Genomic DNA, 25,410 nt, shown 5'->3' on the forward strand with positions numbered 1-25,410 from the left:
CTCTGCCACTAAGGGAGCTTCAGCCCTTACTATGGTTGATGTTGAACTCTTAACCCTGAAGCACTCAAGCTGTACTTCCATTGTGTGAATCAAAGATGGTGTCTGCTACTCAGCACCATGACAGGAAAGAACACTCTGTTAACAATTTTAAACACAGACAAGGGTTTTTCATACCCTTGAACAGAATTTCCCACTCATCTTTAATCAAGCTTCCATATAAACAAGACTGGGCCTCAGAGACAAACCCTGTGTAGCTCAGGATTGCTATAGGCAGACATTCCAGTCCTTTCGCTCAAAGCTACTTTCATCTCCAGACCAGAGACAAAATAAAACTGTCTGCAAACACAAACAGAGTGCAAGTGTCTCAAAAGATGTGGCAGGAACAGGAGGCTTAACTATGGGGATGAACAGTCCATTTGCTTTAGCATTAGCCTATGACCAGGGGATCCTGTATTCAGTTACCTGCTGCAGGCTTCCTGCGTATGCTGGACAAGATGGACTGGATTTCATCTGTATGAAGCAAGCTGGCAGCTCTATTTGCCTCTCATCCAGGTGTACAGAAACTGAACCACTCAAAGAGTGGGAAAGGTGATGGCAACCATGTCAGCATATACAGTAAATGTAAGAGCCTAGAAAGATTAAGAGACTTGTTTGGTTGTTGCTCCCCATCAAGAGGGCTGCAGGTCCCAGCTGACTTGAATGCTTTGCTGCCCCTGTCCCAAGGTCCCTTTGTCAAGGTGCTTTACATACCCCGGTAGGTATCTTTGCCTGGAGGGAACAGTTTAGCTCCAGGCCCCCGGCTGCAGTGCACAAATGCTCTCTCCCCAGCACCAGACTAACTCAAGCCGGCAGAACTGCTCTCCTGTGCCTCCACTCATGGTTTCTGCATTTCATATGGCCTGGGAGCCATGACCTGCTAATGACAGAATTTACCTCCTAACCCTTCGAAATGATCCTCCTTTCAGCTTTCCCTCCATGCCCCATAAAAGGGAAGGTTAAATGCAAAACCACTGGGACTTAATCTTGCTAAAGTTCAGATGGAGTGCTGCAACAGCAGCAGCAGTCACTATATACTCTTTGAGGCCCTGTTTACTGAAAATTCTTTTTTTGACCATCCTTAGTCTAGTAAGCATTTGCCAGAATGTGAAAAGTGTGAGGTATAATTTTGTTACATTTACTTATCCTACCCTGTGTTACTGTTCAAAGAACCTGCAACAGACAGACTGCACCTCTGCCTTTATACAGCTTTTTCCAGTGAGGAAAAGCTTCAATTTTTTGTTTGCCTTGAACCTCATTTACTCAAGCTTAACCTTCTTAGAGTCACTTGTGAAACCAAGCCTTAGATCCCCTTTGTCCATACAGAACAGAAATTCAGGGGGAACAGGACTGGACTTCTCCATGGGAGATGTTACTACCTCATTGCATGTAAAAGGAGGAACTTTCATATTCTCAAGCAAAGCTGCTGTTGGGTTCTGAAGTTGGCAGCTTCTTTCTTTGCTTAGGTAACTTCTTTTACTTCCACCTCCCCCTCTCTGGTTCGCCTTTCACCCATTTCTTACATCATTCTTCTTACTGATGTGCTTGTGTATTGTCATTACGTGAGGCTCCTGAGAAGTTACACAATTACAATAACTTGTGTATGTGTATACACTGACATGTTTGTTTACATGTTTGCACTGCTTTGGTGTGGATGGTAGCTGTAGTACTTTCAGTGAGAGTGAAATTCAGCTGGCTGTGCACAGGTGCTGCTGCAGCGCGCGGGAGGCAAACGGCAGCTCAGGGCTGGATTTGGGAAAGGTGGCTGGTGGGAAACACAAGGCCCAGCTGACGTGTTTGCCCTCAGTACTACAGCAAGTAGGGACAGGAAGCCTTTGATTGCAGACAAGCAGCAACAAAGATCTTGACAAATGGACAAAAACTAGCACTCACTGCTGAAAAGAACAATTGCAGTGATTCATCTTCCCTGACCTGCTCTTTATGATTGACTTAGAGGTGAGTATCAGAATTTGGGGCTCAAAGATCTCCCTGATAATGAAAGAAGGTGAAAAATGAGGAGATGAATTCTGTCAAGAGTAAGGGCAGCTCTGTTAAGGGGAATCTTCCTTTGCACAGCAGGAAAAAAAAAAAAACCAAAGAAAACCTGTCTTGATCTTTGGATTATGGAAAGAGACGAATTAAATATCAATGAGTAAGCAAAAGTTCATTAAGAATGCTTAGAACATACATTTTAAACCTAACTCCATTTCTTCAGTCTTCTTGTCTTTGCTTCCAGCTAATGCTAAACCTCTACCCTGAGCACGTTCCACCCCAACCAAAGGTTTTCAAGAGCCTAAATCCTGGCGATAGACCCTGTCTAACACAGCTGAATCCTGGGTTAACCTGCCATTAGCATCAGTTTAAACCTCACTGGGTTTTTTTCCCTATTTTTTTTTCTGAATTATTCTTTAATAGAATGGAAAATTTTCTGTGAATACAAAACTCATCTTGGAATGGTCCATTTAGGCTTCCTGAGAACAGAAAAAACAGCAAGAAAAATCTGAAGTAGTCAAGGAGTGAGATAAAAACAAGGGAAACTGGGGGTTTTCCAGTATGGGTATGATTTGTGAGGAATTAAGCAGAACAGTAAACAGTGATGTGTGCTTGCCATGATTTTTTCTTTGTATCTGTCCATCTATCCCCACCCACCCATCTAATCTATATATGGAATATATGAGTTGGAAGTTGATTTGGAGCTGAGTAAATGCATGATCATATTTTAAAATGCATACAACACTAAGAAAAAACAAGGCACATGAATTTAGTATCGTGTGGAGTGCGAATGAAAAAAACAAGCTTTGAATCAAAATACATTCACCGTGTCACATCTCCGATGGACAACATAATGGCAACTTTCCTAAAGAAAGTTTGTAGGTGAAAGGTGTTTCATTTCCATAGTTTGGAAAGAGTTTAGGGGGATTATAACATTCAACATCCATTTGGTTGTGTCAATGAGGAAAGGGAAATCTTAAATACCTTTTATTGTAATGAGGAAGCTCAGTGCATAAACTGACACAGTTCACAGTTTCTTAGGGCAGGATTTACAAGCATGCACTAAAATCTCATTGACTTCTCAGTCAAATATAAATGCCTAATTTCCTTAAGCTCTTTTCAATTCACCAAATTCGATGGTAGTTACAAGTAGAAGTTGATCAAATTTTCCAAGTAAAATTCACTGCAGAGGATTTTGGTGAGTCTGTAAATGGTTTTTCAATACCGTATCTTAGACCTCATCCCAGAGAATAAAGCAGAAGCAGACAAACACTCTAAAGCCACTGCCATCTATTAAGCAATCCAAAAGCCCTGTGATCTGTTCTCCTCTCCCATACCTTTCGTGGTTTCAGAAGCCATTAAACTGCTTTAAAAATGAACCAACAAAGAGATCAGACCTCACAAGTGTGGTTTCTTATGCAAAAACATCTGACAAGATTTAACATGAACAGAGTCACTAATAAAGCTTCTCTGTACTGGTACATGGACTACAGAAAACCCTTATAAACCTAAGGCTAGTGATCTGTGTCAGCTGTCACGATGAAGTGTAGGATTACTAAAACTACATGCAAGAAATGAAGATGAAACTAAATCTTTGGCCTGTTATACATAAAAACTGTGTCTGGCTAGCTTGACTCTCCTGCCTCAAGATACCCTTCTTGGTAACACATGTGACCTCATTACTCTAGACTTATCTATTAATTAAACTGAGGAACTGTTTAAGACTACCAATCACTTCAAATAAACCAATGCCTTGGAAATAAACAAAACCCATATTCCAGGTAGGCCAAATGCTAGTAAGTGATGTCACACTCCAGGAACCATGGCAAGCAGAAAAGAAGACGCAAGACCAGAGGAAGGGAGAAAAATAACTTCAAGTACTCTTCAAGAAAAAATAAGTAGCATTACACACAAACTTCACCTTGAACCCCTGCTTGTAAAACCTGCTTACATGAATTCAGTGCTTTGCAATATTTGAGTCTACTTGAGCTGATTTTTCCTTAATGTGCTTTGTCTGCCGTTGTCTCAACTTTCAGACGTATCAGTAAAAAAAATGCAGTCATTTTTAAGTTATACTTCTGGCATTAAAAACATATTTATTGTACTAGTATACCCATGCCCTTGTGTCTCCTTGTTTTCAGTTCTTTGCAATTTTAGAGAAGAGACTACTACTATGCTGCCTGGGATGTGCTGCTCACTGTGGCCATGAAGTACAGCTTAGGTTGTCTGGATTCACAATGGAGGAAGGCCACTTCTACTGCAGCAGCCCAATATTTAGAGTTCAGATGAGCTCAGGCACAACACACAACTAAGTACATTTTTTTTCAAGGATGCAGCATCTCCCTTGTACCAGCACAGCTCAGGTACCAATTCCTCCACCTTCTGCCCACAATTAGTTTGCTCTGTAAAAGGAACAGATATTAACAATGATCACACTGCCTCCCCAAACAGAGAGGTTTTACAGGGCCTTGTGAAATGTGCCCGCAACACCATACAGTATCCCTATAAGCAAGCTGCATTGCAATTACTTTGTTATCAGCTCCTACTAGCTAGCAGGAAGAGATGAAACCTTTCCAACATGGTCACAGCTAGTTTAGGAGGCCAGCAAGGAGGATGCCAAAGAGGAGTCATTTCATCCCCTCATGGAAAATGACCTGGTGATGGAAAGCAGGGATAACAAGGGGGAGCAAGAAATTTTTTTTCCCCCAGCACATTCTGTAGACAGCCTTGTAGCAATAGCAGGCTGCTTTCCCTTACCCTCCTTTCTTCCACTCCAGAAAACTAACCCTTACTGTCTTTCCTCAACATATTTCATATCTAGAAAGCCACAATGAGCACAGTCCTTTATGTTGATGGCATGGAACTGCCTGGACTATGTGCCTAGAGTCATTTCACTGACGTCTGATTTGGAAGGAGAGGAAATGAATTTTTTCTCAGGCCAGCAGAAGCCACACCCTCACAAGGAGGCAATTTAGGCCAGCTGGCAGGAGCTGCATGTCTGTCCCTACAAGACACATTCAGGAGACATCTAAATTAAGGCAACTTAATTTGAGGGTACAAAAAGAAGCTACAAATGTATGTATGAAAGACTCAGAAAATAGTAGCTCATCTGTGCAAAACAGGCCATATGGCTCCATGTGGTTCCCCAAAGCAGCAAGTACTCAACACTTCTGAAGAATGTATCAAATTATATATTCCAACTGTGGTTATGTTTACATGCTATTATAAGGGAGGAAATTCCTTCCTGACCAAAGATGATGATACTTCATGCTTTGAAAAATCTGAATGAAAATGACTGGATAATTTTTATGCATTACCATGCAACCACAAGTAATTTTCTAATTCTCATAAATTTCTTCAAATCTTTAACACCAAAAACAAAAGTTGAGGAAAATTTTATATTCTGAAAAGAAATTATCTACTATAACATCAGAATAGTAAATTCTTATCTATTTTTCTTTAATAATTTCATATTGGAGAGATAATATCCAATTTCTGCATTCTTTTGGAACTGTTGTGCTCACATTTGCCAGGTCTGCTCCATGACAGGAATGAAGTGGTTCATGCCTTCTAAATACATCTCTCTACAACCACCTTCTCCCCTCCACCTTGCCCCTCATAAGCCTATTTTTTCTTTCTCCTGCACTTAATCCACCATGAAACCAAAGACATCTTCACTGTATTTTTAAAGGACTACATGTCTCCCATCTTAGATAGTGCTCTGAACATTGAACTAAGGAGGATGGAAAAGAAACCATCCACTGGTAAAGCTTAGGCTGCAGATGCCAGAGCCTGTAAAGACTCTGATTCTCTGTAGACTGAATACAGGGTACTGCAGAAATTCAAGCCAACCAATTACGAACATTATTATCTTCTTTAGTAAAGTAACTGAAGCTTTACAAGCACAGTTTTGGCAGCAGCAAATTAATGGACTATCATTAAGGACTCAACAGTTGCAGACTTTGTTTTTACACAAAACGAAGCTATTTGTCACATTAACACAGAAAAAGGACTGAAATGCGAAAGCATATATAGTGTAGGCCATTGGCAAGTTTGAAGAAACCTTTGCCAATACTAATGATGAGACAATGCACATGGAAGTACTGCTGATCCACATCCAAACTTAAGAGCTCAGGGATATTCTGATCCAAGTCTGTAGCCTTGTTACAGTTCGCACAGACTAACAATTTTAGAGCAGTCTCCTCGCTGTATCTGGCTATGCATTGAGTGGTCAATAATCTTCTAAACCTGACTGTGTAGCACACAGCATTCTCCACTCTCACAACAACATTGTTTGGGAAAAAATGGGAAGTTCATACCTGTCCCTTGGGCCCAGCACTGCAGCCACTCAGAACACAGCTGCAGATGGCTAAAGGACTCCAGGCTGGGCAGATGCAAAAAGCTGGGCCCTCAATTCTTTGTGCTTTAGGACAACTGTCAGTGAACTGCTACCAGAACAGTGCTTAGAAACATCAATTCTAATTCTGTCCACTCACTGGCAATGAACAAACTCCTCCCAGTTAATAGCATTATCAGAATGTCCATAGAAGTTCCTTTGAAGTGGTTAGTTATTAGCTAATATAACCTCACTTTCCAGAAACATGATGGTTTAGATCAGATTCTAAAAAGAAATAAAAAACCTATTAGGTAAACAGCAGCTCATCCTGAGAGATGTCTTCAGCTGGTGGCCTTGTTCCCACTGAAATTCAAGGGAATTTTGCACAGAATGCTTCTCTCCGACTCTGGATTTCCCAATGGAATTTCTGTCTTGCAACATTCACTGCTACTATTACACACAGATGTACCCTTCCACTGCCTCCCATCTTGACAGCTGTGTGTCTCCACCATAGGCCAAAGGCCTGCACATAGGTAGCATCTCATCAGACAAGCTGAGATAATCACCTTTGAGTTGTAGGGACAGAGAGTAAAGCTCAGGTGTATAATCTTAGAGACCACAGTTCAGGCAGACTGCTCATGGAAGCCCACTTAGGGTTTGTGACTATTCAGAATTTTCATCAAGCACAGCAGAACTGCCTCAAGCCTTACTGTGCAAGCTTCCACTCCCATAGTGCAGAAAGTTCACCAGCACAAAAGCAATCAGCCACTGAGCCATTGCTGCCCAGCTCCTCCAAACAGCAGCTTCCGAGCTGGTATGACCATTCCTGCCTGTACATCTCAGTACTCATGGACTGGGGCAAACTCCAGTGAAGTGACATCCTTCCCACAGAGATCCTTGAACTTCTTCTGGTCTTCCTAGAACAGCAAGGCATTGTAGTCTGCATGTTCTGTCCTGATAGTCTTCATCTAGAACAGTTAGCTGGCAAAAGGGAAATCCTTTTATCTGAAAACCTGGGTCAGCAGCCTCTTGTCCACTATACTGGCACTCACAGTCCCTTAGTAAAGCACACTGTCACTTACACTGTGTTGCCAAAATGTCCTCTAAACCTTCTTATGTTATTTGAAACTTTACAGGCCTGTCACATTTCAAGCAAGGCTACTGACCAAAGCTAGGTCACAGTCCTAGGAAGTCAGAGTCTCTTTACTAAAAGAATTTCCACAAAGGAGCACAGAAAGGACACAAATTCTTCAGGAGACATTACGACTCACAGGAATCTGCCCCAAAAGTCCTGAAAGCTAACACAGATATGTACAGCAGCCAAATGTTAACAGAGCAATTTTCTCCTGGTGCGAGAGCGTATTTGCAGCATGGATGATGAGACTGGGCAGCCAAACTCTGTAACCTACACCCCAGTTACCTCTAGAGCAAGAAACATTGCACATGCAGTTTGCACATGGCCATTTTAAGACCCACATATTCTGCAGAAACCCAGCCATCAACATAGTTTATGATGTTCAAATACAGAAGATGCAGTTCTTATCCCAAAGAACTAAAAAGCATTGCTCAGTCCTCCTTGTGATAAACTATTCAAATAGAAATGCCAGCATTGCCATTTGAGCTGATTCTGCCAGTGGTATGAACTACATGAAGTATATCTAATTACACAGATTTAAGCCACAGAGAACTAGAACTTGCATGAGGCCAGGAGACTATAACCCTCACTATTTGGAATACCCTCTACAAACAATATATTTGTGTATTTTTATGCTTATAGAAGCAGAAAGCCCATTCTGAAAATGCTGACATAAACTGGGTTGCTGCACAGATTCACTGAGCCCTGTTGGTCCACTAAGAAAAATGCAAACAGGAACCAGGGCACAAGCATCTGCCTTGTGAGCCTCCTCCCTCTCCTCACCCTGCTTCTTTCTCAAGAGCACAGAACTGTATGCAGCCATGGCAGGCAGAATACATTATAAGAATTTGTCTTTGTAGTCAAAGGCAGAATTACAGCCAGAAACCAGGATCTGCTTGGCCAATGATAGGGAATGTATTAAAAAGCCTTCCAGCTTCTGTTTCAAAACAAAGAAATCTTGATAAGCCTAAAGGCAGCAGCTGCTGCCAGCAGCATGCTGCCTTCCTTACCTTGGGGACACCTGCTGAGCTGCTGCCTGTTTAATATTACATTAAAACAGCAGCTTTCCAGATAATGAATTATGTATCTATAGTGAAACTGTGGTACACAGGGGGCTGGGAGGACATGGTTTGGAAATCAAAGAACCATTTGGGTTAATGGTCTGCAAAGCTGAAAAAAAAAAATTACTGATGGCTTTATGATTTGTCAGAGCCCAGTCAGGTAACAGAGGGAATGATGGGAGCATAGCAAGTGCCTCCTACTCTTCCCTTCTACATTTTTTTTTTAGTTAACAGCAATCAGATGAGTTTGAAAATCCGTAAAAGGGGATAGGGAAATAATAATAATAGTAGGGAAAAATAACAGGACTGTAAGCTTGTATGCTTGTGACTGCAGCCAGTTTCAGTACTCTAGCATTAAAGACACAGAAGGTTCCATTGTATCATGGTTTTTATTTAAATAGTTCATACTGTGAAAGCAGAAACCCAAGACAGCAGTAAACTATTGTCTTTGACATCTGGTCTCTGCCAGTTACCTTTAAGTGAAAACTTGATCCATGGTCTCTGAAGCAAATCTTCAAGCACTTGTCAAACAGACACAGCTTCTCCAGCCTTCCAGAGAGGTTTTAATTCTCTTGCCTTTAATTTAAGATCATCAGTTAGGTGATCCAGATACTAATCATGAAAGCATTACATGCTTGTAATGATCATTATGAAGCAGCATATTTCTAAATGCACAGTCAAACACTTGTATGTCTCAAATACTCCTGTTTGCAGATATTCTAGTCCTGTCTATACGAAAGTCTAAATATGAGGAAGGCTGATTCTCAGGAAGCCAACAGTAAAAAGAACTCTTTATACCACACACTTTATCCTAAGATCAGCTTCATCTAGTCCAGTTCTGTTACTGCTCTGTCCAATTAAAAATATCTAACACAGCTTGGACTGCCTTTTTCAGATAAGGAACAGTCACACAACAGTAATTGCAAACCAATCTTACAACAAGTATATGAAAACAGAAGTGATTTCAGTGTATGCTTTAGCTAGTAACAAACAAAAGAAATTTTAAAAAAAAAATTCTCCATTGTTGGAAATATGTTTTTCACATAGAATTAAACATTAGTGTTTTGAGAGAACAGGCGCTGAGACTGAAATTACTTCCCAAGGTTATATTGCGCATCAGTGGAGAAATGCCTTCTCTGTATTTAATAAAAATTTAAAAAAAAAAAAAAAAAAAAAAAAAAAAAAAAAAAAAAATCCCTTGAATGCCACAATGAGAAATTCCTACATACCAGTGGGGAACTGAGATACAGAGACAGTGATTTCCAGTATGATGCTGGCTAGCAGCTAGCAGAGTCAGAATGAAAAACACAACTACCACATCCAGGCAACCTGGATTAATCAAACATCAGTTATCACAAAGCAAGGAATATGGTTTGGAAGGTTGGTTGTGTGCAACTGCAAAGGCAGTGCCAGCCCTAGAAAGCAAAAAATGAGTGAAAACAAGCCGAACAGCATGATAATTGTTCTCCCAGCACAAGATGGAAAGGAAACCATTTTCTCATCAAAGCAGTGCTCTTGAAATGGGAAAGCCACATCAGAAATTAGGAGAGTACTGTGTCTCACAAAGCTGCTCCTTCACTCAGCAGCTCCAGAGGTTACCTGGCACCTCCTCTCTTTGGAGAGCTTTAACTGGTGAGCTGAAGTCACCACTCTCTCAGCAGTGTGCACATGGGTCACTGAGAGGCACCACAGTGTTGGCCAACTCTGCCTCACGAGCACTACGATTCTTGGCAGCACTGGCCTCTCTGCCTGCTGAATCCCAGAGCCCTGTGGAGAGAGTGGCCCAGATCCCACAAAAGCCTAGATACTGACTGTATAAAGCCCCAGTTCCACTCAGATTTTAATACTGATGAGGAAGATTTGCACCAGAGCCACATGGCTTGGCAAGTCATTTACTGAACAACAGATGTGTCTCTGTGGTGTCCTTCCAGCTCCTTTTATATCTCCAGGCCCATGGAATCCAGCACACCATTTCCTGGAGGCTCCGACTACTCGAAACAGTTGGGATCCAGACTGTGGACTCATCCTCTACACCCAAGTGCCTTGCTTTGATCCCAGATACCATGGGGTATCACCATGGCATGTTTGCACCTTGCTGCATCCCAAACCTCTGGAATGAATTTATTTGTAGGAATTTTAAGACTGATTTCTAGTCAAGAAATCAGTCCTAGTAAATAACACACCAGTTCAAGAAGAGTTATCCAGGCCCTTTTCTACCTCATGAGGCTTTTTTTCTACTTTCTGAACTGGAGCATCCACCAGATAAGTGCAATAAGGAGTTTAATAAAACACAAAGGGTTAGATCACATTGCTTGGGCTTCAGAGTTGAAAAGAAAAGCCATACACCATCGCAGTTTCCAAGTCCACCTAATGATGGAGCTATCTAGCTCCTTTCTTCTCCACGCTCTGCTGTATTGAACTGGAGATGCATTGTTGGGCTAACTGCACAAAGTATTAACACAAGAGCAAAATCACAGTGGCCCCTTTGCAACATGACTGGTATAGATGCAGAACATCCTCATTTCCAGTCCTGGACCTTACTCCCCTCAAACCACAGTGTCGTATGGATTAAATGCTTCCTTTCACCAGGACAGCCTTTCTCAACTTTCATAATGTGTATAAAATCATCCATCCTGTGAGCACATCAGAGGAGGAAAACAGTCACAGACAAAATGAAGCAGGAGAGGTAACAGAGCTCAGGCTCAAATCCTGCCTTTAGCATGACCACCCCTGGACGTCAACAGAGACAGAAGCTTTAAGAATACCAAAAGCAAAGCTGAAAGTCTTATAGGTTGACATCATAAAAAAGTGACCTAAATGTCAGCCATCAAATATCCTGAGGTTGCTGGGTGTGGGCTGCTCTTCTCAGACAGCAGCCAGCAGACTCCCTCCCGGGAGTGGCAGCCACATCACTTGTCTGCTGCACATGGCATTTTCCCCAGCAGTTCCATTTGCTGAACACAAAGAGCAAGCCTACAACATTAAAGAACACTCCCCTTCTTTGAAGTTTAGATTGTTTGGCTTGCCTGGCTACAAACTAAAACTGCACCTTAATCATCCAGCTTTGAAGTTCTGTAAATCTACAGCTGCAGAAAAGTAAGGACCACTTGGCAATAAAACATTCATTATTAAATTCTTTTGAATTAAAGTAGAAAAGGCTTTCCTGAAGCTGAAACTTTCTTTTTTGCCCACTAGAAATGAAGACATAAGTGAAAAATTGACAATGACTTGCCAGATCAGAGAATGACTACATGACATTTTATTGCCCAGTTTTGAACAGTATTGAGCCAGTGCTCAGGGAATGGCCAAAGAAAACAAAAACATTTACTGGAGAAAGACTTATGAGAAAACAGAAGGTTTTAACAACAGGCTGCAGAGGTTAATAAATAGTTTCATTGTTTTGATTCCTTATTTAAGGTGTGTGTGTGGATGTAACTGATAGGAGTTTGATGGAGGTTAAAACTGGTAATAGAAAAAATAAAGGAACCCTTACTTGCATCTTTCCAGAATCTGTCATTGCTGCATGTTTACCAGAGGGTATGAGTAGGGTAAGGCTGTATCCCCAAATGAGACCTACAGAAAGTCTCCATAGGCACAACAGTCTGCATAGCAAAGGATACACAGCAAGAGAGAACGCTCTACTTTGGCTTGGCTGTTTCATTTCAGGCATGCCTGGAAACTCTTGCAGCCTCAACAAAATAGAGAATTAATCCAAAACACAGGGTGGCCTGGCTGGAATACTAGTGAGGAGATAAAATGGTGCATTGTGAGAATAAAGCTCACTTGGAAAGAAAGAGGCTTCAGCTACACCCTGGTACAAAAGAACTAAGACACAAAATCCTGCAATTCCTGGGATTTCAGGCTATAAGATACTTTGGAGAATCAGTTTCCAGTTCCCATCTCTGCTGACCACTTCCTGTAGTAATCTAGCCAAGTTCCCTCTCAAGGCTGAACCAGGAGTGTTTACCCGGGAGTTTTGTTTTCCATACAATCAATATTTCTGGCCATGAACTTGTCCATAGCCCAGCTTCTGTCCATAGACCATCTGAACCCGTGGAGAAGAGATCACAGATCATACACAAACCTCACTGCTCCTGATGGCTTGCCACTTCCCTGTTCAGGGACACAGAGAACAGCAAGGTCAGATCCACTGGAGCCTGTGGCTACTATAGTTTTTATGCAACCACATTTTTGATGCTATGCCTAGGGCACTCTAATCATATAGAGCCTTTGAACAACCACATTTACTTACTGGGAATGATGTCCTTATTCAGATGACAGTAAAACCCTCTGCAAATGAAGTGCTTTCTGAAAGGGAGTCAAAGGGGATTGCCTTAAGTACCTGGATGGAAAGTGGCTCAAAAGCTGTCAGGAGTCCAGCTTCTTCAAAGCAAGATTAGCGGCAGACTGATACTAAACAGCTCATGGAGAAGCTCAGCTACCTCAGCATTTCCCACTCAGACACACAGTGCTTTTGGCACTTCCCTGTCCTGGAAGCAAGAAAGGAAAGGACAGCACACAGCATAGAGGGCACCAGAAGCAATCAGGATCCCTACCCTGCCAGTGGGCCTGATTCAGGAGGTGTTCTGTACAGCTTGATGGATTTCACAGATCAGATAGATTTTGGCAGAAACAGGCTCCAAGAGGAAACACCCTCAGTTCAGTCAGCTGACAGTTTTCCTGTTGGCAGTGACTTACTGAGAGTACAACTGGCTGCTGTTCCCTGAACATTCCTCAGTCATCTCTTAAAGGCTGAATCTTACATTTCCTGGTTGTACCATCAGCCCCCTCCTGCAATGCCTTCTGCAGGCACAGGTAAGGCAGGTGCCTTTCCTAAGCCCCTGTTTAGAAATATATTGCTACTGTGGCAGATGCTATAAGGGAAGGAAGCATTGGACAGCTGGGTGCCCCCAGGAAATGAGCAAAAATCATCCTATGCACCCTTGTAAAGTGGCATTTATATGTACACACATACAACAAAACCCTAAAAAAGAATTTAGCATAATCAAATTAATAATCCAGTTATAATATTTTTCCTTCTTTCTAATAAAAGCTTTGCTGAAATTATTCTACCCTTAATAATTTCTGAATTATTGTATAAATTTGTGTACACGTGTACACATTTCACTCAACAAAATACCAAATAGTTGGTACCAGCATCTACAGGTCAGCTTAACTAAATTATCACATCTCAACTGCTAGTTCTTGTGCAATCCCATTTTAAAATAGAAACCCAGAATAAAACACAAAGGTAATGCAAATTTGTTTTAACATTTTTTCCAAACGTTTTCCTCAACTTTACACCTGTGATGAAGACCTATACAATTCCCATTTGCATGTATGCCTTAGAAGAAAATTCATATTCAAACAAGGAATTAGACAAATACACATATTAGGTAAACACAGACATACATAAATGCCAAGATATATATATGTGTGTATATATATATGTGTGCGTATATATATATATGTATATATACATATATATGTAATTAGCCGGGTGAGCAAGTCAGATTCCTCAGATCCTCTGGAACTAATACATGTCCCAGATTCAAGAAATCCCTGCTACTTGCCTTTATGCAAAGCCTACATCTGGACTGCTGGCTAAACAACAAATGTCACAATAAAGACCCATGCAAAGGAAGAAAATAATTTACAATCAATGTGTGTATTAGGAGTTTACTACACTGCCCATTTCTACAATGCTAGAGGCAGATTGCTCTCATGAAGAGTTTTGTATGTACCTGGAGAAAAATCAGTATTTCCTGAAAAAGCCCACATGGCAATTCATAGTGAACCTCACAACAGCAAGCTGAAAATCTCTGTGGAGTCATGTACTCAGGTACCCCTACATGGGAAAGATGCTAAGAGGAAACATGCTGTTCCTTCACTAGGTATTATTTATTATTTCAGTGTAGATGGAAAAGAAAATGCTCCTTTTGTACAAAAGAAACAAAAAATAGTAGAGCATTACTCAGCTGCCTACCTAAACTTATCTGTAAAAACAAACACACATATTCTCTGTTGCTCTTTTGTTCTATATCAGGGATTCCATCCCTGTGCAAAACACATGCTCCATATTTAAAGAGTTAAACATCCTCTCGCTTAGTTGACTTTTCTGAATGTAAAATGCAAGATAATAACATACACTGTATCTTGAACCAAAACTGCACACAGCATAACAAAAACCCCAGTGCTAAACGACAGGCAGTATGAATAGATCCATTCCCACTGCTTGTTAGTTCAAAATAAATCCTTTACTGTGATTTAAAGGAAAACAGACAACACTAAACACACCAAAAAAATCATGACTTACCCTTTCGGAGACACTTGCTTTTCTTAAGATATTTGGCAGTAAAAAACGGCATGGCTGCAACACTAAGGTTTCAGCCAAAGCTGACCTTTTATTACCAAGTGCTAAGACAGAAATGAACAGACCAAAAAGAGAAAGCAAATTATTATACCAGATCTTTAAAATGCTCAGAGATGAGCAAAGGGAATTCAGAGTGGGATAAAGTATGTCAAGTTGCACGGTGGGGATTGCAGATATCTTTCTGCTCATTAGCACTGCTGTTCGAGTTATTTAAAGTGTGCTCGGGGGAAATGAGGACAATTTCCATGACAATATGTACAGTATCATATAAGGAGGAAGCATTTTTTAGGCAGAACTTCTGCATTACTCAGCTGCTACAGCAACCAGCAATATGTTGAGAAGAAAAAAAAACAAACCCACAACAGGTTTGGATAACATAAAAAAAAAAAAAAAAAAAAAAGCCTGATTCTATTAACCACTTCTTGTCTTGAGTAGAAGATTTATCACTATAAATCTCCTGTTATGTCACTGGGTTATCTCTTCATTTCCTCCTTAGGCACTTCTGGCTATCTCCTCATTTCCACTTAGGCACAAGGAACCTTGCTTCAGGATGTTTTGATCCCAGACAGTTATCCCACTACCCCATGCCTCAGTTTCCCTGTTTTTCAAATGGGGCAACAGTGCGACAATTCTTTCATTTAAAACAAACAAACAAACAAACTTCGAGACTCTTGGGCAGTAGGTAATAAGAAAAGAAGCAGGGCTTAATCCCAGTGCTTTGTCCTACGTTATTACAGCTGTTTATTTCCCCTCACTCTACCATGCTGCTTTTAGGTCTCCTAAAAATCTTTTGCTTTTATTCAACCAAGATGACCTAATTTTGAATTCAGTCTTATTCCTGTTGCTTCTGCTGCCTCTCTGGAGAGTTTAAGGCAGTTTGGTACTGACTTAGTATCTTTTTGAATTCCATAGAGTTGGGACAGTACATTTAATGGCAATGACATTTATCTGTGTTTGCCTCCTTCTAGTCCCCAACCTCTAATTCACTCAACCACAGCATATTGGTTGGGCAGGCAACACCTCATTCCTTGGAATGTAAAGGACAATGCCATGAATTTGACTACCCAGTCTTGGACACACTAGTGTTTCTATGCTTCAAGTCCTTCTATGTGTAATGATTCAAAGATGGAACTCACCCTTTTAAAGGTTCATAGACTTATGGAAAATGCACAAAAGCAAATAATCTATACTTGCAGTGGTGCTTTAGTGCTTGGCTTTTACTGATTCCAGCCTTTGGGGTACTGCCAAGTCATCACTGCACTAAGATACAAGAAAGCAGCTACCTTGTAAGCAAGGGAGAACATTTACAATCTATAACCATTAACCTACTGACTGGATGTGAAGGCAGGTTTCTAGATTGGCAAAGCAACCGATCCAAAGGAAACCAGTACTACTCTTATAAGGTAAAAGAAGATACCATGCTATAATGAAGACTGTAAAAACCAGGGGTGCATTCCACAAGATAGAAAGCTCATAGCTGTGCCTTTTCTTGAACCATTTGTTGTCAGCACAGAAATAAATATTAAGATTTTTTGGAAAAGTTTTATGCTCAAGGAAAATCCATTCAGCATACCATCTGAAAAACTTCACCACAGTTTAGTATTCATAAAGCCCACGATGCTCAATAGGATGTCACTGTTCTTGTATCTGTACCATCATACAAAAAAACCTAAACAAAACAATTAAACAACTGTCTGTTCTTTCATTAGATAGTTTTGAAATCAGCTGACAAGATTTCAGGCATAAATAATTCTTCCACAGCACACCTCAAGCTAAAGTCAGGTTAACCTGATAATTGTAAAAACCTATTTGGTACTAAAGCATGTATGGAGCAGAGAGGAACAGTAGAAAGGAAAGAGAAAAGAAAAGAGTCCCTAATAAGTCAGTGACAAAGGCAAGTTCCATCTGTGAACGACTGGAGGCTGTGGGTTGGACTTGGGGAATGTACAGTATCATAATAAGGAGGAAGCATTTTTTTCAGGTAGAACTTCAGCATTACTCAGCCACTACAGCAACACGTCACCTTAGAATGGAGGCCCAAGCTTGCTACTGCTCTGCCTTGGAGATAGCCCAATCTACACCATATTTAATCTGGAAACAATGCCTGATCTTGTGTCATCAAAAAAAACGCTCACACATTCCCCCAGATTTAACAAAATTTATGGCCTCACAACTCCTTCCATGGATATCTGGAAATATTTGGGGATGTGGGCCCTTTCCATCACTCCTAATTCCTTCCAGCACACCCTAAACAAAGATTTACACTAGAATCTGGTTATTTTGAAGGAGAAGTTCAGCAGTTAGGATAAACTGTGAGTTCATCCCTGAACCTCATGACACTTTCTCCCACTATTACTGTGTGGTACATGGGAAAAAATGTCATGCCCAAACACCTCTCAAAACACCAGCTTCCTCTTTGGCAGCAGACATGTCCCACACTCAGTGATACACCAAGCTGAAGTTCCTGATGAACTAAGTTCTGCCGTTTTACACTCAGTAAATATTAAAAAAAAAAAAAAAAAAAACCCAGTAAAAACCACAGCACAACCACAAGGGAACTCCCTTCTCTGCCAGTTTAACACAGGGTCAAATACAGACTAATGCAGTAATCCCTCCCAGCTGCCTAAGATTCTGGCCCTTTAATGACCTTGCACAAAACCCTAGTGCTTTTAACTCCAGTACCCTATATTCTGCCTCATTTCCAACTCACTCTGCCCTTGGAGCTAAAAGCAGAGGTTGCCCTCCTGTTAGACTTGCAATTTCCAGGGAGAACTTTGAACTTACATAAACAAACATTTGTATCTCTCATCCAGGGCAATGAAACACGGGATCTCTCTCTTCCCCTCCCCACCTCCTACCACCACAGCCTACTTTGAGAAACCCTAAGACCTTGTATCTTCATGATGAGAGAACTGTTTATTCTTTATCCTCTAGTACTCTTCTGTTACTCAGGCACAGCTTTCCTTAATCAGCTCTCCAAACAGACTGAAATCAGGTAAAAATTTCCATCCTGACAAAAGTCTGCAGACACCAAGAGTAGAATGAATTGGACCCAAACCCTCAAATGTTATCATTCACCCACAGTTAAGTCTGCTTCCTTTAGCAATGCTTTTACAAAGGGCTAGATACAACTGGGACTGCAAGAAATCTAAGATTTTTCTGTTACACATCATCATACCAAAACCGCATTAGTATAAGATTAGTAGGTTTCTCCTCTTTTACTCATCCTCCTTCCTCCAACTTCAGATCCCAGTTCAGAGAGACTGACTTAAGAGTGCACAGAGCACAACCTTTACTGTTAGCAGCAGGCTAAGTAGTGTGGAGAAAAGCACCTGAGACTCTTCATACTGTATTTTCTGTAACAAATTCCAGTATCAGGTTTCAAAAACTTTACTGAAAAACAGCATCATCTTCTCCATCTTACAGATGGAAACTGGAGAAAGGGATTGTGACTTCCGTACAACCACCACAATATTAAAAAAGGGAACAACAGGGAAATTTTTCTGATATGCAAGCAAGCAGCACATAGCTTTTTGGTTCCTCTTCTCTCTCCTGTGGCCCAAGAGGATTTTACCATCTTAGATGAACCATGAAATGACTGACAACGACCACAAAACCTCCTGATTTCTATTAAAGGTCATTAGTTGTTCGCACATGTTGAAATTTTCCACTGAATTACAGCCTTGGGGGATTTTCTCCTGTTATTTCTCATCTGGACCTAGTTAGCATGAAGAAAGAGAGAAAGGCAGTAAGACCCCACCTTATTTTTACAGGATCTGATCACAGACTATGTGATAAGACTGTGTGGCTCTCATAGCCCTTGAATGCCAGTGAGCAGTGGGAAGGAGGAGAGGAGGTGCCCTCCACCACACAGTAACACGATGCTCTAGAACGGCAGCTGATAGAGAAGCAGGTGCTCCCTCCCAGACTCCAGCACCGTGTCCAGGCTGGAAAGGGACCAAGGCTCTGCAGCCCAACACGGTAAATGAGCAGGCAGGTGGCTGTCAGAGGACAGCATGGCCACGTGCCAGGCAAAAGCTGCTGTGCTATGCAAGCCCAGACACAGGAGTGATACCGTATGACTGCAATAATACTCACCTCAGCCTGCTTCCATATCCCCAACTCCTATTTTATCAGATGAAAAGAGCATGCACTCAGGGTACCAATTTAAAAAGATTTCTCCCCCCTACAAAGTGACCAGGAGAGATTTCTATCTGTTGCTGATTGGGCTGATAAAAGCAGTCTTTTTTCCTTTCAGCAGTTTAGAACTAAGCCTGCCCTAGAACAAGTAGGGTCATTTTAGTCTGTGACCACATACATTAATTGTATCTGCAGAACAAAGGAATCTCAGGTCAATTAAAAAGATCCTGTGGCTATAATATTCTTCTGGGAAGATGCCATCTACATATGCTTATTACAGCCACATAAATCCCACTCCCTCATTCGCCTCAAGCAAGTAATTGTCTTTAAAAGCAAGCAAAATAATTATTTTTCCAACATACTTGTCATCATTAATTATGGCCAGAATAGCCAAGTAGGAGCTCATGCCCAGGCTTTTAAATGCTTGTAGCTAGTTAGCATGGCTGCCTGTAACTTTTCAGCTTTTTCTGCAGTGTTAACATTAACATACTATGGCTTCATTAAATCAAGGCAACCACTGATGAGCTAAGTATGATTCATCTGAGAACACTGAGACCCTTCATGCTTATCTATCCCCTAAGCAAGAATGGGGTTTAATTTATGCCTATGTATAAGTATATTCGAGCACTGCTGGCTGTATTCCTAATGTCACATTCAGGCAAACGTTCCAATGAAGAATAGATTTTAAAACACAACGACTGGAAGCTGCAGGAATTAAATGCCAGAAGTCCACCGAGTTAAAGGCATTTCATGGGCCTCTTTTGCAAAGCTATGTGGCATTAATCTACAAACATGGGATACTAGCTTCTGAAAAACCAGAATGAAAACTTTGGCCTGGCTCCTGTACTTCTCCCTGAGCCAAGTCTCCCACTGAAGTTGATGGGACTTTCCCTGCATAAAGGCTACAGAGTTTGCCCTACTTTTCTCTTTTTTTTTTTTTCCCTAGTGTAACAGGACAGGCAATGGCAGGGAAAGAGATGCTGTTTCCCTACTACACAGAGGGTAGATAAATGTGCTGGGTAGCTGTGATGTGATGAAAACTCACCTGGTTCAGAAGATTACAATGTAGTGGGAAGTCCACTGATAGTTTCCAGAAGGCATTTTTATCTTAATTGATTTTTGAATGACATGTTTTTAAAGTAACAGTGACTTATGTTGGTTAACCAGCCTGAACACAAGCTGGCTTCTGAATCATTGCCACTCCAGGCATTCAGAAATTTCAGGTCAGCCCACCAAAATCAGGAGATGGGCTTTCAACCAATGGGAATTTTTTATTATTATCTACCTTCTGGTTTCTGAGCCTTTGCAGATCCTATTTGGTATCTTTATTTTAAATCCATAAGCATTAAGAGATTTGTTCCTTATTAATGAAAGCTGCAAGTTTTACATAATCATATTATTCAGAATAAGGATTTTCAAGGGAAAACACATACACAATGAGAGAGCATATGACTTCAGGTCTAGGTACTCTAAACAGGAAATCCCACAGCCTTGTCACATTTTCCTTAATTCACTTTGGAAATGAAATAAACTAAATTATTCAGGTACCTAAACCAAGATGAGGACAGATGTATCTATAGCACTTATAAAGCAGAGCAAGACAAAGTAGTAAGTCTGTAGTGCTTAGTTAAGAGATACTGATACAATAAACTGATTGGTAACACATTTTTACTGCTTCAACTGAGTGTAAAGCATGGCTTTTAGTGACACGGTAGGTAAAACAGAATATAATAAATCATTAGATGTTGTGAGGCTAGGGAAGGAGCCTTTGCTTACAGCCTCAGCACAGGAAATAGCAATTCTGTTGCTAGTCCTACTAGCAAGAAGTTTAGCACAGACACATGTAATCTCCACCCCAAACAGGATAATGGAAATTGAGACAAAGCAGATCCACTGGTCAGAAGCCCCAGATGAGCCCCCCAAGCACCACAGTCTCTTGCTGGATCCTCCAGCACAGCTACTCCGAGAGCCACAACTTTGCCCCACATGCGCAACCGAGATGATGAAAGGCCCCAGGCACCAGTTAAGGGAAAAGGTTTGTTTTCTCTTCAGAGAAAGCTCCCTTTTTCATCCTCATTACCCAGTTGCCACTCCACAGTATCTCAAGCATAGATAATGCACCACAGCAATCCCAGTCGCACCATGCAAACCTCCCCGGGCTTTTAGTAGGGAAGGCGAAAGAGGAATAAAATAGTGAAATGCAAATCAGTCACGTACTGAATTTCAAAGCTGTCTTTAATTACAATTTCTTCCTGTTTCCCTGGATGTTTGGAGCACTGCTCTAAGCAAGCCAAACTGATAAACAGAGTCCTGATCATCTTATTAAACTCATTCAAGCATATAACATCTGCCTTGGCAAGTCACTGGCTTCAAACAGAATCTGAATTCAATGCTACAGTCAGGCAGAAGAATCAAGGTACTATACTTCAGTATTTCTATTTTCACATCCCTCCACTGGGCAGAGACTGAGACAGAACTTCTCTTTCATGCACAAATGTGAGGAAACAAAGACAGCACAGGTTCCTGTAAGACTCCTAAACAAGTATGCATCTTCTTTAAGGGTTACACCACTGCTTTCCTGGGACCTGCACCCTTTAGTCCTGCACTCAGGCCAGGATCCCTTCTTTTTTGGATGATGCCTCCTCAGGGCAGCAACTTGACAGTGAGCTTTCTATTCTCCCTTTGCCTCTACCAGAAATAACAGCAGGCAAGCACCTCCTCTTGTGAGCTGATAATTACAACAGTAATTGTCCCACCTAGAAAACAGGCCTATTCAATCCAGCAAAAGCTGCCTGTATTTCAAGGTGCAGCAGGAGAAATAAATACAACCACGGCACTGGGCCAAATTCTCAGTCAGCAATAATGATGTCAGCATAGCCCAATTTATCCTCAGCTGAGGGATTTTACCCCACTTCTTTCCAGCAAAACCACAGCTGAGAATTTTAGGCCTGTTCCTTGAGCTCCAGGGCTAGATTTATACCAGGAGCTTTTCCAGTGATGCCAGAGGGGTAGAAGACTGAAGCATCATTCCAGTACACCTTCAGCTCAGACTAATGGAACTGCAGATCTGCTACCATAATGCATCCTGTAGTCCACGCTGACAAAACCTTCATGGTAAAGACAGGTAATGGATATTTAACTGCACTGGCAACATCTGCTAAGGCAGATGTGCTCATCAGAGAGGGCATCTATTTTCACCCTTGACCAGTAAAGAGAGTATAATGTACATTCAGCCTCAGACTGGTACACCTAGAGTAATTTAAGTATCTTTATCCATAGAAGCATCTTCACAACAGAACAGAGACAGAGAAAGAAGAAATGAAAGTTGTATTTCAAGGATATCAGAACAGTTTTTAATTCAGTGCAAATGGATTTGGCCTAGATGAAAAACTCTCAAGATATTACATTTTGCAGAAAGTATTTCAATGTCTTTACTGATAAATAGGTTTCTTATCTAAAAGCTGATCTACAACAGAAGAAAAGCTCAGGCAAAAGCAATCAATGCAAAAATAAACTGAAAACACATTTGAAAGACAGTTTGCTGTCTTGAGATAACACAACATTATTTTTTTGCTTTGCTGAAAAGCAATTTCAATATCTCTGTCATCCGATTTTCCCCAGGAAGCCTTAACTGGTATCTTTCCCCAGATTTCTTACCCTGCGATCATCACTTGAACAGGAAAAAATGTAGGCAAGTAACAAAAAAAACAAAAATTCCAAGAAAAACAGAAACCCACAAAAACCCCCAAACCCCAAAAAAGACAGCCAAACAACCAAAACCACGAAAATCCCCCCAAACAAACCAAACAACAAAACACACTTTTACTTTTCTCCAGTAATATCTAGATTAGGCCCTAAAAGCTTCTCTGTTCACAAAAGGCCTGCAGGTGAGAGTGTTACAGGGGCTCAGACAGCTCCTTTCCCAGTGGAGTAGAGCAGAGGGCAGGAACCATTTGCACACTGTGCTCGAACTGCTTTGATCCATCAACACCACCAACTAAACACTTCACACCACCAGCCTCACTGATAAGGACTCTCAGGATCTTCATCAGTCTTCTACTGCACACAGGTCCACAGCCTGTAGGTGTCACTTCTCAGAGTCTGCATTACTTTGCTCTACTCTTTTGTCCTTACAGACTGAAACAGTCTCTCTTCCTTTCATACTGAAATACTGATGTGAGGCTTGATGTACTATGCAAATTCATCACCATTCTGCCTTAAACTGCACTCTGGCTCCTCCAAGTTTCTTTCCCCCATTGCACAGCAGAAAAACATCCCAATACACTTGAAGACAATGCAGTGATACACACAAACACCTGAAGAGCCAAGAACTGAGATGTTAACTCTGAAACCCACTGGTGGTGATGCAAATATCCTCATATAACAGGTTAAGATGATTTACTGCTAATCATTTGCACACAAACACCCAGGTAACACACTTGCCCCCCCCCTTCTCCCCAGCTGCACGATGACAATACCAATTTTAGAGTTGGGGACAGCTCCCTACAGCTGACAAAAAATTATGTTTTTCCATCATGGTACTACTTCAAAAGATTGATAATTAAATATTTAGAAAAAAATCATTATTGATTGGATTTGATAACAAGGGTTCAATGACTTATGTCAAATACATAACGCAGCCCCAGGATGGGGAGGGAGGGGGATGAGGTCTCAGGATAGAAGAAGGATCAGAGCAGGGGTATTCAAAAGCCTCACATATTTTAGGCTCAAAAGGGTTGGATCTCACAGCTTTATCTAACAAAATGGAAAATGAACCATATTCATTTCCAAGCCTGGAACACCTTGATTCACAAGTTCCAGTCCCCAGTATCAGCAGTAAATAAATTGTTTAGTTCAGGGTATACCATGTACTCCTCAACGCTGCTAGCTGAAACAAGTTTCAGATCATCACACAAACTTGGGACTTTAATCAAAACAAAGAAACTTAACTAAAGCAGCAGAAGAATGCCATATTCAGTCAGATCAGAGCTGGATGTATAGGGAGAGGGCACAGACAAAGAGGATGGGGGGGTTTGTTGCTGTACATAGCACGTATGTACATTTGTGTGTTACAGCTCTCAGCTACTTACACGTGTGTTATCCCACGTGTTTCTAATCCCATTCTAAAGACATTTTGGTTTTAGGTCCCATAATAAACTATGGAAGGAAAGCTGCAAATTAATTGTGAGTTGTCAAGTAAAAAAATGCTCTCTTGTTCATTTTTAAAACCAAGTATTACAATCATTTAAGTGATCATATCTGCTGTGCTATAAATAGTCCTGAATACTTAATTACTCCCTTTTTGTTTTGCCCATACTATTCAGAATTATATCCAGTTCTACTGTACCTACCTCTCAACCACTTCTTCTCATGATCTAGGCAGTTTCTTCCTGCATGGAAGCCATCCATACACTTGAAACTATTTGTGGTGCTTTTACAGTTGGTATGTACCTTTCAGGAATTATTATAACAGAAGAGAGGAGATCAAGAATATGATCAAAGTCCTTAATCCATTTTACAAGACAGAGTATCTGTGAAGAGTAAAAAATGGACAGATGACCCCAGGAAATGGGTTCCCAAGTAACTGCCAGAAAGAAAAATATCCTAATTGCATAACTGAAGGTATTTTCTCTATTTTTGAAATGGATGCAAAGCTGTCAACAAATCTCCAGCCATATCCTATTATGGCACAGAACAGACATTCTGCTATGGCATTTGAGGAAGGCTTGGAGCACAAACCCCAGGTCTGATTATAAACCTGCAGGTGAAAAAGGCAGGCCCCTACAAGCTCAACTTTCCAGGTAGCCTTGCTCTACTCAAGTCAGCAGTGCTATACTGAATTAAGTCTATTGAGTATCATCCCTGTGAAAAAGGGCGTGCAGGGCAGCAGCATAAATTCAGGAAACTGTCTTTTATGGCAGGCCCTCTCTTCCGAATGCCAGGCTTCGCTTTATGTTTCTATAAAATACTTCTAGGTTTTTCCATTTTCTCTCTTAGGAGAAATGTATATGTAGGACAGAAAGTAAGTGAAAGTGAAATCAAAATGGTCTCAACATGCACAAGGAATAGAGGAAAAGCTTCTGATATTCAATACCAACATGACAGTGATGATGACTAATACACTCTCACTGGAGAAGTCAGACAAAGTCAGAAGTGGACAAAGAGAGGTACAACATGTATAGCAACTTATTCTTACATTTCAGACTCAGGAATCGCCTATCAGAATTTGATCATCTTCCCCAGGATACCAGTGTCTTGGTGGTGGTGTGGTGCAGAAGGGGAACAAGACATTTCCTCATCTAATTTTTTTGCTTGGCCGTTTCTTCCCCATTCCTGC

At 41.1% G+C, this 25,410-nt stretch overlaps 1 protein-coding gene across 6 annotated transcripts in view; it reads right to left on the reverse strand.

The window, feature by feature from the left end:
* The window catches only part of ARHGAP22 (Rho GTPase activating protein 22), a 131,415-nt gene that overhangs the window by 39,737 nt on the left and 66,268 nt on the right, over positions 1 to 25,410 (reverse strand). The window contains exon 1 of one of the 6 annotated variants that reach the window (XM_042018841.1): positions 14,877 to 15,110. The exons of the other annotated variants lie outside the window; for them this stretch is intronic. Coding sequence (XP_041874775.1) covers positions 14,877 to 14,928 — 52 coding nt within the window. The 5' untranslated portion in view covers positions 14,929 to 15,110. Of the gene's footprint in view, positions 1 to 14,876; positions 15,111 to 25,410 lie in introns of those variants that run through there. 6 annotated transcript variants of the gene reach the window in all.

This window comes from Corvus kubaryi, unplaced genomic scaffold, assembly GCF_017639235.1.
Source record: "Corvus kubaryi isolate FWS band 111438036 unplaced genomic scaffold, C.kubaryi_AGA036_p1.0 138, whole genome shotgun sequence".
Lineage (NCBI taxonomy): Eukaryota > Metazoa > Chordata > Aves > Passeriformes > Corvidae > Corvus > Corvus kubaryi.